This window comes from Rutilus rutilus (assembly GCF_951802725.1).
Source record: "Rutilus rutilus genome assembly, chromosome: 7".
In the NCBI taxonomy this organism is placed as follows: Eukaryota; Metazoa; Chordata; class Actinopteri; order Cypriniformes; family Leuciscidae; genus Rutilus; species Rutilus rutilus.
In genome coordinates this window covers 18,056,197-18,070,425 of record NC_140221.1, presented here as the reverse complement: position 1 = coordinate 18,070,425, position 14,229 = coordinate 18,056,197, and the positions used below count along the sequence as shown (strand labels likewise).

The 14,229-nt window shown below is 39.3% G+C and overlaps 1 protein-coding gene across 1 annotated transcript; it reads left to right on the top strand.

Annotated features, from left to right (window-relative positions):
• Positions 1–430: 430 nt before the first annotated feature.
• On the top strand, positions 431–7,547 carry nr2f1a (nuclear receptor subfamily 2, group F, member 1a). Its single transcript, XM_084414066.1, has 3 exons — positions 431–1,711; positions 3,017–3,544; positions 6,326–7,547. Exons 1-3 carry the CDS (start codon positions 1,279–1,281, stop codon positions 6,598–6,600), a joined length of 1,236 nt encoding a protein of 411 aa, XP_084270192.1. The 5' UTR covers positions 431–1,278; the 3' UTR covers positions 6,601–7,547.
• The last annotated feature ends 6,682 nt before the right edge of the window (positions 7,548–14,229 follow it).

Below are 14,229 nucleotides of genomic sequence, written 5' to 3'. Positions count from 1 at the left end.
CAGTATTGTTCTGTCAGATTACGTAAAATGTCAATGGGACCTTCATAGTTCAAATCTGGATGTTGCGATGGGTATTTTTGTAATTAAGACTACAGCTTTGAACGCAATACTTTCAACTTTGTGAGGCTCGCACCAGTTCTCTCTGCCTCGCATTTGTTTATATTTCACGTGCGCGTATAGTTCGCTTATTGCTTTCATCCCGCTTTTAGCCGCTTCTTTCTGGGGTTTCTTCCTCTTTTTGTGACAATAGACGGTCCATTCTAATCGGGTTTCAAAGTAAATAGCCGCGCAGGGGCGAGCGCAATGTAAATTGTGCTTGTCAGAGCCCTCAGTCGTAGGTAGCGAGGAGCGAGGACTCTAACCAATGGAGTGAAGGAGGCTTGGCTAACCTTAGCCTCCCATTTTCTCTCTCCCCCCCGATGCAGGGTTCTGACCAGTCAGTCGCCTTTGATTATCAGTTGCCAGCAGCCCCTCTCTTGGCTCCTTGACACGAGCACCATATAAGGCGCAGCGATCTCCATAGAAACGTGTCAGTTTCAATAGTAGTGTCAAAGTTCACTATATACAGACATTCGCGCAGATCTCCGTTTCGGAAACATTGCTCCGCTGGTACTCCCGTTAAAACGCATTCTTTTTTTGAGTCTCTGCTCCTTACATATTCCATTAGTTGGCTTTTTTCTTCTTCTTCTTTTTATCGTTGCTCTGTTCCTACTGGAGAGGTGAAACTACACAGGCACTCGGGCGACGTTGTTTTTTTTTTTTTTTTTTTTCGTCGGACCAGATGAGCTTTATTCATGAACATAGATAGAGAAATCCGTTCTTCAGTGTTTCCTCCTCTTCAACCGCGAAGACGGAGAGAGGAGCAAGGAAGAAAAAAGAGGGGAATTTATTTTGCACAGCACTTTGGATCTCCGGTCCACCAGAAAGCTATTATTTTTGCTTCAACGTGAAGAATTTTTATTGCGGTATTTTTTAAGAAAACTGATTTTCTTTTTTATTGCGTCTGGGATCGCTTTCTCTATACACGATTGGGTTCCCGAATGGCTGTCTGCAATTTACCTTGGAACTGGCCTCCCGACAATTGCATATCCTGATCGGGTGCCTTTCTGTCGACTGCGGTATTTTGAATGTATTGATCATTTTCTGCTTCTACTTTTTTCCCTATGAGATTGAGTGTTCCGATTTGAATTCGCGCTGCCGTTCGTTCAAGACTTCCCTTTTCCCTGCTCCGATATCCGAGCGACCAGTTCGCTTGAAAGCACTTTTCGGGCCCGAGATATGGCAATGGTAGTTAGCGTATGGCGAGATCCGCAGGAAGACGTGGCCGGAGGACCTCCGAGCGGCCCCAATCCAGCAGCTCAGCCGGCGAGGGAGCAACAGCAGGCGGCGTCAGCGGCACCACACACTCCGCAGACTCCCAGTCAGCCAGGACCCCCGTCCACACCAGGGACGGCTGGCGACAAGGGCAGCCAGAATTCTGGACAGAGTCAGCAGCATATAGAATGTGTTGTTTGCGGGGACAAATCGAGCGGCAAGCACTATGGTCAATTCACCTGCGAAGGATGCAAAAGTTTCTTCAAGAGGAGTGTCCGAAGGAACTTAACATATACATGTCGTGCCAACAGGAACTGTCCTATTGACCAGCACCATCGTAATCAGTGCCAATATTGTCGGCTGAAGAAATGTTTAAAAGTGGGCATGCGGCGGGAAGGTGAATATATTTTTCTAAACGCAACACTCTATTGCTACACACATGTTTATTGTTCAGAGCCAGTTACATAAAGCTCGCACATATACACATACAAACGCGAAATAAATTCGCTGTGATTGCTTACTAAAGAGTGTCAGAGGGCGCGTACATGCAGTAGTAAATCCGCTCGCATAGGCAAGAGCAGCATGCATCTAATACAAGTGATATTGTTCACATAGATAGGCAAGCATCAAATGCACCCTTTCAACTCAGCCAATTACATGATATATTAAAGTCACCTATGAACACTGTATGCGTGTAAAAGAGAAGGAGAAGGATAAAGTGTGTGTGTGTGTGTGTGTGTGTGTGTGTGTGTGTGTGTGTCTGTGTGTTTGCGCGCGCGCGTGCGTGCTGAAAGACTGCACAAGCCTACCGAAAAGACTACTACACGTACTAACCACTTATTGTACACTTAAATTAAATAAGGTGCTATATTTTTATCTTTGAAAATAAGCTGTGCATCTGTTTTTACGCCGTAGCTTAGAGTAAGCGTTTAGAGGCCTGTCTGTCCCCTCTCAGCCTAAGCTGTATGCGAACAATGGCCTTTGCAAGTCTACTCTTAATAACTGAGCAGAACGAAACTGCTATTAATGACCCCTAAATTGTCTTAAAATAAGAAATAGTTCAACGTAAGATAATGCCTATATATAAATGCTTTTTTATCAATAATAGAAAGAAAGTCTTCGTGCTCGATTGTGGATTAAAAAAAAAATCTGTTTGAGAGTTAGTATATTAATCATTAAATTGCCTGTAAACTTATTACTACACACAAATCTATGTATATTTCAGGCAAAGTAATATTGGAGTGTAGTATTTGTAACAAGAAAGAGGCTGCTGTAATTGAACTAGTTCTGAGTAGTCGAGATTTAAGCTCGATCTTCGTCCACAGTGTTTACAACATGCAAATCAAACAAAAAACATAAACAATTGTAATGTGTTCGTGTGTACGTGTGTGTGTGTGAAGAAAAGAAAAAAAAAGAAAAAAACGAGAAAGAGCTAGAGAGTGTTTGTATGTCTTCATATTAGCTTTTGAAGTCCATAAACAAAGGTAAACATCACCGCCTAATAATAGGTTATATGAATTCAAGGACCATTTGAAAGTATTTCTTTCCCCCGAAACGCAGTGCCAAATAGTTTGTAATTTAGTTGTAAATTCGTAGATGTTAAACAGCAGTCCAGACTACTCATGCACTCGAAGTAAAGCTTCAACATGATGTTTCACAGTTTTAGATGTACATTTCCTCTCCCTTTCTTTCTTTTTGTCAGCGGTTCAGCGAGGAAGAATGCCTCCAACCCAACCGAACCCGGGCCAATACGCGCTAACGAACGGGGATCCTCTGAATGGTCATTGCTATCTCTCCGGATACATCTCGTTACTACTTCGGGCAGAGCCTTATCCTACGTCTCGCTATGGCAGCCAGTGCATGCAGCCCAATAATATTATGGGGATCGAGAACATCTGTGAGCTTGCGGCTCGTCTGCTCTTCAGTGCTGTGGAATGGGCGAGGAACATCCCTTTCTTTCCAGACCTGCAGATCACCGACCAGGTGTCCCTGCTCAGACTGACATGGAGCGAGTTATTTGTGCTAAACGCGGCTCAGTGCTCCATGCCCCTACATGTGGCCCCACTGCTTGCCGCTGCCGGCCTGCACGCCTCGCCCATGTCGGCGGATCGCGTCGTGGCCTTCATGGATCACATTCGTATCTTCCAGGAACAAGTCGAGAAGCTCAAAGCACTGCACGTCGATTCTGCAGAATACAGCTGCATTAAGGCAATAGTGCTCTTCACATCAGGTGAGTGTGTGAGACGAGGCCTACTTAAAGACATAAGGGGGCAATGCAATACGGGGTGGATAAGCTTCGGCATCGAAGCTTCACTAGTGGGCCTCAAGCTGGCTTTGTGCTGTAAAATCTCTTTAGCGCACAAGTGGTAGACCTATTTCAAATGTATTTAAAATACATTCACAATATTTTATATTTAAAGTAATACAAAGTCTCATATAGGCCTATTATTGTAGTCAACCGATAATATTATTTTGCAATATTAGTGGAGGCTGACAATAAAGCATAAATTCAATTTATGAGCTTGAATATGCATTTCACATTAATTCTATATTTTTGGAAAATATTTAGGCCAATATTTGTTCAATCAAGTGTAGATCTCATTAATATCTCTCTTAAATCTGCTTAAGTTGTATATGATGCCACAGTATACATACACAAATATACATCTGGGGCCCTCTCTGTTGAGAAAAGGTTGCTATTATTAACAATTGCTTTTAAGCTAGGGTAGCCTAATATTTAAAATTATATTTATTATAGACTTCGCAGAAATATCCGTCAGACTGGTGTTCTAAGTCAATTTAATGATGGGTTAATTTGGCAAATAGTAAAATATATATATATATATATATATACTTTAAATAAAAATAAAAAACTATAACAATTTTGCCAAAACATTGATCGACACCAAACTGCCCTCACACCTCTAGCATCGTAATATATGTTTATAATATAGGCTATTAGTATTTTTTTTCTGACCAACAAACGATAATAACACTATTAAGGTTTACGCACTGTTGTTTCTGATATTATAACAACGTAATTTTATTACGTGCGTATTTTTATGTCTTTATTACGGTGATTTGATCTTCATATATGCTAAAATTTAAATGAAATGTTATGAATAATATCAACTTTAATATAGGCCATTATTTATATGTATATATATATATATATATATATATATATATATATATATATATATATATATTAGCAGTTGGAAATACAATCAAGTCAGTACAACTTAACGTCTTTGATTGTTGAGCAAAGGTGCAGGCTTAACACACACACACACACACACACACACACACACACACACACACACATACACATATATATATATATATATATATATATAAATGAACAAAACGTGTCTAAAACGAGACTATAGCTTACTGATTATGTTAGTGTAGCCATAAAATATGTAGTCTGTTTCCCTAAGGTATAAGATGAGGCGTTCAAGTTAGTTTAAGTAGGCCACGGTTCGGTTTACACTTTGTGCATTGCCTTAATTTTCAGAAATATGCGTTAGTGTTGATTAGCATATGTAAAGCATGCCAAAAATGTAAAAACATTTGTTTATGTTTTGAACATCTAATCTTTGCCACCGAAATGTAACGTTATAGGCTATTCTTTTCTCAATGACGTCAGTCTCACACAGAACGTTCCTTGCCATTCTTAACAATGAATTACAAAGCACTCAGATATTTGGGTCTGGACTGGGTAACGTTTCAGAACAACTTCTAGACGCTTCGGTAAATCAGGTTTTCTTTATTAGTAAGACTTGAAAGCAATATGTTTCGATAATAATTAGTAGACTATATCTTCTGATTTGTTACCAGACCGAAGTGCTGCATAACATTTTGAACATATAGTCATATGTTTCACGTGATGGATTAACAATTCATAATGCGCCCCTTGGTTTTGTATCTTCTCGAGTTCTTTCTTATTAAGTGTAAATCGTTAAGTAAACTATTAACAGTAGCATTCCTACACGTACGAAACAATATTGTAGGCTATTTTGCTGAATTGTCTCTGTTTTTATAGCAGTGCTTTCTGCACATGAAGCGTAAAGTGGCCCATGAGGTCACATTACTGAAAGATTTTAGCAAGGACTTAGCACAGTTCAGAAGTTCAGAAGGTTATTGTATTTGACCGCAGTGTGTTCTAGTCCAGTCCAATTAAGATCAGTCGCCGAGGCACGTTGCACACAACGCCATTACACTTTAAGTCGTAAATTCAACAAGACGTAAACTCTTATTTTGAATATCTTCAACAGAGCCGCCATATTAGAATGCTGACAAAATGCGTGTTGGCCTGGCGATGGTGTTCAAGAGAAAGGACGTTTGGCTGAACTGATTCCAGCAGTCCCAGTGGTTGAGCTATGTGTTTAGGCTACTTCATTGGCGTTTATTGCAAACATGTTTGACGTAATGCCATTAATTGACATACACTATTGACCCAGAGCAGTTTTCTGTAAAATACATGTCCTTTTCGTAAATTTAGGCGATTGTGTCCTCAGGCAAGTCCAATAATAAATGTGATTGCTTCCAGCGGCCTTGCCTCCTCATTCAAACTCACAGCAGAGGCAACTGCTGGTACAGGGATTCGCACGAGAAATGACTCGGTAGCATCTGGAAAGCAATTAGGTTATAATTCTGTTATTACCATGCCAAATTCTCTTTCAAATATGTAGCTGGAGATTTCCATGTTTGACGCCTTCTCCATCCTCTTCAGTCAAGCTTACTATGCACCCTCGTCCTTATGAACACTTTGTTTAGTCTGATTTGTGAGCGCGCATGTGGTATGTCCCCTACAACGCAGGGAATACGTTCTGTTACTCTTGAGGGATTGCGCAGTCGTATTGTTTATTTATATTACAGGCAGCCTCATACGCTGCGTGATGCATGATGTTGGGCTCGTGTTTGTTCATCTCACTTTGTCAACAACACGTAATGCTGATGCTGAATGATAACCTGGGCCTCTTTTCTGTGCTGTGTTTTGTCTACTCAGACGCTTGCGGCCTGTCAGATGCTGCACACATCGAGAGCCTGCAAGAGAAGTCTCAGTGCGCCCTGGAGGAGTACGTGAGGAGCCAGTACCCGAACCAGCCCAGTCGCTTTGGCAAGCTTTTGCTGCGACTGCCTTCTCTCCGCACTGTCTCTTCGTCAGTAATTGAACAGCTGTTCTTCGTTCGCTTGGTAGGTAAAACTCCCATTGAAACCCTCATCAGGGATATGTTATTATCCGGGAGCAGCTTCAACTGGCCCTACATGTCCATTCAATGATCCGAATGAGCGAGTGAGACAAAAAGACTAAAGGACCAAAATTCTGCAAGCCCTTTCAAGAAGACTATATATATAGGACCTAATTTCTGACCACTTAGGAAGACACTCTTTTTTGTCTTCTGGGACCGAAATGGAATATGTAATGTACAAAGATTAAAGAACTGGACGTACTCCCGTGCAAATCCATCGCCGTCATCAAGAACACTCTCCATTTTGTAAAATACTAGTCTTTATTTTCATTTTCTTTTGTTTTTGTTTTTCTTTTGTAAAGAACAAAATACGTACAATTAAAATGAAGAACATCATATGCGCAGTAAATGAGCAAGACTTAGCGGGAAAGAAATTTCCAAGCAATTATAAGAAATGTCCTGTGTCTATGTATCTCTGTTTTGTATTTTTTCTGGTTCTAAACCAGTTTTTTTCTGTGATTCTATACTAATGATTTTTGATATAACCTTTTGCTTCTTATAATGAGTGCGATATATGTTGTTGAAGATATGTTCTCCAAGAATTAAAATTGAAGTGAGAATTTAAAAATAAAGAAAAACATTAGACAAATAAGACACAGTCTAATCGCAATGACAATTTCACTGATGGTTGAGCCTTCCCCCCCACTTGATGCTATGGACATGCAACTTCGGCAAAATCTGACCTCATGGACATTTTGAAGGAGAGGACACCGGTGAAACTTTTTCTTGGTCGTATGTGTGTGCGAGTGTGTGTGTTGAGTCAATCATCAGTCAGAGATAAAAGACATGAAAAGTCAAAAGCACTTTTAATATATCATTTTCAAATACATTTTGTTTGTTTCGTCTTGATATTTCCGCTATTTCTTTTTTATTGGATGTTGCCTTTCATTTTTTGCTCAATCCATGATATGCCTGTGCAGAAGGGTCGCGTGAAGTTGTGTGATGGTGACTATACTATTAAAAAGGAAATAGGCAACACTTGTCTCGCTCTCAGCAAATTCAATGTTCTTCATGCTATTAATGAGCTTTTTGGGGTGTGCTTTTACATGCATGCATATTTTTGTTTGGTAAGGAAGGCCAAAAAGCACATAGGTTTGTTTCATCTGAACGTTTTAATACGCTGAGTATATTGACACAAAATTTCAAGCCCGTCAAGAAGAGTTTTGAAATACTGTAAAACCGCTATAGAATACCACATATATCACAAATGCAAGCATTTGAATACTTTTTGGTGGCATATGTATCCTCTGTGCGGGTTTTGGGGAGCACGTGCGTTTTATAGCCTATATGATCTGGAGTCAGCATCGTGCGCAGAATAAAATTTCTGTGACGTTGCTACCAATGGTTCAAAGATCTATGCCTGTTTCAGCGCATTAATGTTTAATATTTTTCCCAGGCTGAACTGAAACGCTTGCTCATAGTCAAAGGGAAGCTATACAGAAATGCCGTCCCTCTAATAAGGCAACAAGGGCTTATTCTTCTATCACCACAGTTTTGAGAAACGAAGTGGAGAGAAAGAGAAAACAAATCCATCTAAACTCGCAGACTATTATTACTTTGATGTGATCGCGAACGGATCTGTGTAAGGACAGATGTTTTCTCAAGGAACGCAGCAGCAGTTATATGTGTGATCAATCTAAGATATGTATAATGCCGCATGTAAGCCGGTCGATAGGAGCACTAAATGTGATGTATTGTACCGAGATAGAGAGAAATTCATGTGCAGCCTCGTATGATTGGTTAAAACCATGAAAGGAAATCACTTGATACTCATATATGATTGTCCTTCATATGCACGTAAATACATTTTACGTGTGATGTTACGGTGTTTCTAAGTACAATGACAAGAACTTTCGCTGACCCCAATGTCACTGAAAATGTTACTGAGCACTGCTCTTTGCATTCAAGTTCGTTATTGTTTCACATAATGACCGAATCACAGAAATAATATGCGGGTTTTTCTATGCCCTAATTATTCGTGATTCATACTGTTTTTCAGTAAACCTACCAGGTAATGCTGGCGTTGAAATGTTTAATTTAAATAATATTTTGGTTTATAGCGCCTTTAAAAGCTATTTGTGGTTCAGCATTCAAAGCGACTTCAAGAAACCACATTTGCAAAATATTCAGTATTATTTATATTCGAAATATATATGTTCGATGGGGACGATCAGTGTTCATTTCATGAAATAATCTGTAGTAGCCTATACAATCTTTGGAGGGACTGTTAGCTTGTTGGTGATGAAGTTAACGATCATGTGTAGGCTATGTTTTCTTTTGGGTATAGCCTTACCAAACCAATACATTAGCGCTGTAAAAAGAATTTACTTCAGAAAAAAAGTCAAACACAAGCGTGACCATATATATTTGTTACTATAGAGTGTAATTGCGCATGGGTTTCTCTAAATTAAATATGGTCAGGTTAGGCTATTAGGAAGAAAAAAAAAGATGCAATACACGAGGGAATTCTATTGAGGACAAGTAGAGACTTTGTTGCTGGAAACCAAACATGTTTCTCAATAGGACTAAATGTGTACCGATATAGTCAATGTGTTGTCAATTTTTAAATCAAAGTCAGTAGGACTTAAATTACCCAAATATGGCAACAAAGGCAAGTGTGCTCTTGTTTTTTTATATAATGCTTTGACTAAAGTGTTGACCATCACATTGAGCTGAAATTTAAAACACTTTCATGTTCAGCAGTAATGAGATCAAAATCCCTGAAGATTTTTTCCCTCTATTTCACGGGAAATAGCAGAATGAGAGGAACACATTCTATTGAGATTTACATTTGTTGGACTTGAGGCTATATAAAGCAATAGTTGCTAAGGACCGAATTCGTGCCATGTGTTCCTAATTAACAAAGCAAAAAATATCCATAAAATAACATGAATCATATACAACAAGAAATGGGCTATTCTAGTCTCTGTATGAGGTGCATGTCAACCAATGTTGTGTACTAACTTTCGTTACTTGTTCTCTACTGCGTACATTTTAAATGCACATGTTCTCATAATTGTCAGTCAGTGGTTTCAGTCAATTTCTTCACTTAAGATCTAAAGTGGGTTAGGAGGTTAGCATGGCAGTTTTACCTCACTAAAAAGACTACCAAATGACTGAGACACATACAGTTTTCCTACAGAAAATAAATAGTCACTGCGGGCATGGAATGTAACTGCTGTTAGCTTGACTGAGGTACAAGTGTTTATCTTATACATTTAGGATATTCGGACATAACTGATGGTTTTTGATGTTGTCTCTGTGCAGTGGAAGAACAGACACCTAAAAAAAGGAGTTAGATAGTTGTGTTATTTCGATCTGGGCCTTTGGTCATCACACTGGTATATCTAAACCAAGCTAAATGCGTGTCGTTTCATTTCATTCATTAACCTACATTCGAATGGGACAAAATAGTGTTATTTCTTTGCTTAAGCTTGTTAATGTGACTTCATATAAGATTATCTATCTATCTATCTATCTATCTATCTATCTATCTATCTATCTATCTATCTATCTATCTATCTATCTATCTATCTATCTATCTATCTATCTATCTATCTATCTTCTTTGCATGCAATCTTCCCTCTATTCAGCAATACGCACGTTAGCCTATGTGTAGATAAATAGTGTTAAATTCATGTGGAAGGTAATGTGGGAGAAGTTGTTGTTTGAAAAATGTTGTTTTAAATTATTGGGCATTTTGCACTTTAATTACACAAATTGCCTGTTTACATTGTGCCACAGGGGCCATATGCAGGCTATGACGCTACATTTCTGTTAACATTCTCAATGATCACTGCATAATTCTACGTCCACAGAGCTCCCAGCAAGCTTAAGCCGTGGATCAAATCCAACACAACAGGATATAAAATATCCCCAGTTGTGAACGTAACATAAGGCGACGCCTGTGCTTGCATGTGTGTGCGTGCGTGCGTGACTTAGTTGAACCGTAGAGTTGTGTCGTATGTGTGTTCTACTTCGAGTGTGTGTGTGTGTGTGTGTGTGTGTGTGTGTGTGTGTGTGTGTGTGTGTGTGTGGTCGGGCCTGGTGTGAGGTAAAGGGAGGCGAGAAAGCACAGATCGCTGTGTAAGCGATCCCTTTGTGTTGATTTAGGTAGACGTTTGCTGTATATAACGTTCAAGGCTGATAATATCATTGCCTCGCCAGATAAATAAAGCTTTGGCCAAACCATCGGGTCAGCTATCGATCCCTTCTGCGTGCAGAGAGAAAGGGAATGAGACGGCACAGGGACAGAAAAAGAGGGGGGTCTCTTATTAGCATTCCATAGCCATGACCGACCACTGACAAGTAAAAGAGATATCTAGCTCAACGCCATACATCTCCTGCTCTGCATACTTTTCATTGGATAATAAAGTTCACTTGGCTTGTCAGTGACAGCAATGAGGATATTGAAGAAAATAAAACCACATCGTTTTAATTATTTATTACATAATTATGAATGCAACTAATTTGTGAAAACACTTGATTCAAGATTTCTGAGTGTTAATATACCACCCTTTTCAAATAAAATGAAGTTTTTAGATGGGGCAATTTTTAATAAAACTAGCAAACTGATTAACAAATGTTTTAACACTGACACTGGGTATAAGCAAAGTAGCCTTTTTTTCAAAGGATACGCATGCAAAAATATCTATTTACAGTTTCTTAACACTGGAAACTTTTCCACAAGGGACTTGTTGCAAGTAAAGCCACAAATAAAAACGATAAAATCTTGTTCAACAATGACAGCTTTTAATCATTTAGTTTAGTTTTCTCCAAACGTTTTTTTTTTTTTTTTTTTTTTTACTCCCACCCATCGTCCCGTCTTTATCTTTCTTTGTTGTTTTAAAATATGCATGTCTCTCCGGAATGCTAGTCACGGGTCCAAACTTTGCGTCCAACCTCCCACATGAAATGATCCCCCTTAAAGGGGGCTCAATATGTCTCAATCTGCACTTCGGTTCACTCAAAGCATTTGGGTACAGGGGACAGACTCTAGAAAAAAAGAATAAATTAAACGACAAGTCACCGTAGAGCGACTTTATCAACTCGTCTTGACGAAGAGTGGAGACAGCGACAGCAAGATTTTGAAGAATTGCGCAGATGTCCTCTAAAAAGTAAGAAAATTTGTTTTCATTTCTTCCCCCTTAAACGCGCGCGTGTGTGTGTTGGGGCTCCCGGATGCGCGCGCCTGTGGAAGAGTGTGCGTGAACGCGCGTTGTGGTAGAATAGCTCAATAGAGATGGAGAGAGAGAGCGGAGTTGGAGGGAGGGAGCTCTGTGGGAAAGCAAGAGACTAGAGGATGTCTCGACGTGCGTGTATGTATGACTCCGACTGTCATTAACAACAAATCAATCAACACGTAGCATTTAAACTCGAAAGTGCCAGCTTTCCGTGTTTGTCTGTGTGCTGAAGAAATAAATCATTGCCCGGAAAAGGGAGCTTTGGGGAACGGAAAGTTTGCTTTGAAAGGGAAACGTGAAACAAGAGGTAACAGAGTGGAGGCGACGCAGACGTAGTTTTAACTGCGAAATATAAAATACACTTTCGGTCTTATTTTTAACAAGCTGGTTTACGCTGAGTGATTAGCTACGATATTCGGCAGCAATTCAGGTCAAACTTAGAGTCTCGGATACGATTAAGAGGCGATTATAAATTTTCTTACAATCTTCGATACTCCATCGGGAAGAAATGAAAAGCCTGTTTGTTACCGAGATATAAAAAATACGCTTTTCATAGATAGACAGAGGACAGTTTTCTTCATTCAGTTTTCCCTTCAGGAACTGTAAACATGCTGACGTCAGATTATCGTGAGATCTTCAAGACAAAGCGCATGCAATTAGTGCATTTATTCAGTGATGCAAATATGTTTCCATAGACATACACAAGCACATTTTCTGATCCTTACCACATGGGCAGTAAAGAAATGTCGTTGCTACATACCTGATAACGTCCTGGCTTTTCAGCAATATTTACTGCCCGTTTTTATAATACACAACAGATGGTTTGCGCCTGTGCTACCGCAGCCAGCGACACTCCCAATTTTACTCAGCAGCATTTTGTTGCAGTTGCGTTTAATACTGGGACTAAATTAACAATGACCCACTTTTCATATACAGACAGCTTAATCTATATTCGATATAGCCTACACATTTTTCACATATCCATATACACACAAAATATATGTAATTATTGAGATCATGAACAAATATGTAAAATATCTTATATACATATATCTCAATTATTATCCTCAGAAACAGCTAAAACAAGACAGCATGCACGTCTTGTGGCTTAAATGTCTATCTATATATCTATCTATCTATCTATCTATCTATCTATCTATCTATCTATCTATCTATCTATCTATCTATCATCTATCTATCATCTATATCTATCAATCGTCTATCTAAACATTTCATTTTTTATTAACACAACATAAAACAAATAAACAAGCATTTTAGTCACTAATTCATAGCAGGCGGCCTGACAGGCTTGGTGAATTATGTTGTGGTTAATATTGCCCTAATTTCGTTTTTATTTGCCTAATTTCTCAGCATGACTTCTATTTTCTTTCATAATAAATGACTGAACCGTTTTGTCGAGGGATATTTTTCATCCCAGTTATATAGACCGGGTCTTGACAGAGGCATTATCTCTCTTGCTCCAGTGTTGGTCCCTGCCACGGCTCTCTGATCCCACGCCTTTCCTCCTTTATGCTGCCTGTCTTGCCTATAGTTGTCGCAATTTGTGCGTTTGATAAATACATACGCATTCCCCCACTTCCAACAAGACGCGAAAACGTTTCTGTAGTAGCTAAACTGCTTCAAAAGTAACGTGAACATATACAGTAGGGCATTTTAGTGTGTGCGTATATATATATATATATATATATATACACACACACACACACACACACACACACACATATATATATATATAATATGGGGGAGGGGGGCTACAGTGGGGGCACCCACTGATGTTATATATATATATATATATATATATATATAAATAATCATGTAGAGAGAGAGAGAGAGAGAGAGAGAGAGAGAGAGAGAGAGAAAACAGTTAGATGTTACAGAGGTTTTTGACATTTTACAAGACGTAAATATTTAAAAGGCCTTTATTTGATAGTGAAGATACTTCTTTTAAGGCCTGATGTAAGGATTCGTTTTCTTTATGGATAAGAAACCACATCTCTCAACATCCATCGGCTAAGCCAAAAAGCCAGTTTTCTCGTGCGCTCAAATATGTGTGCGCGCGCTCACGTGTGATTGTCTGTGTATGTCTAAAGGTGGGGGTCGTCTGAGGATTCGAGGAAGGGAGAGAGAAGGTGGGCTCGTCCGTTCTTTTAGAATGACCTGACTCCACAATCAACCAATTTATGGTATTAATCTGAATGTGGTGTGGTGTTCCGTCTATTGGAGGCGAAATTTGTTGCCCAAGCTTTTCTTTCCTCTTCTTATGTTAAATCAGAACGCAAGGAGGTCTGAACCGTTACCAAAGACACTCCCAAATATCCCATCCGCAGAAGAGCTATCTCTGTGCGGTATTTATCCTTGAAATTCAAACCCCTGTCGACCCCCCCGTCCAAATTCATTTGCATTCGTTGATGATATCAATAAAGAATAGCAGGGATCCTATTTGGTTGTGGCAGGGC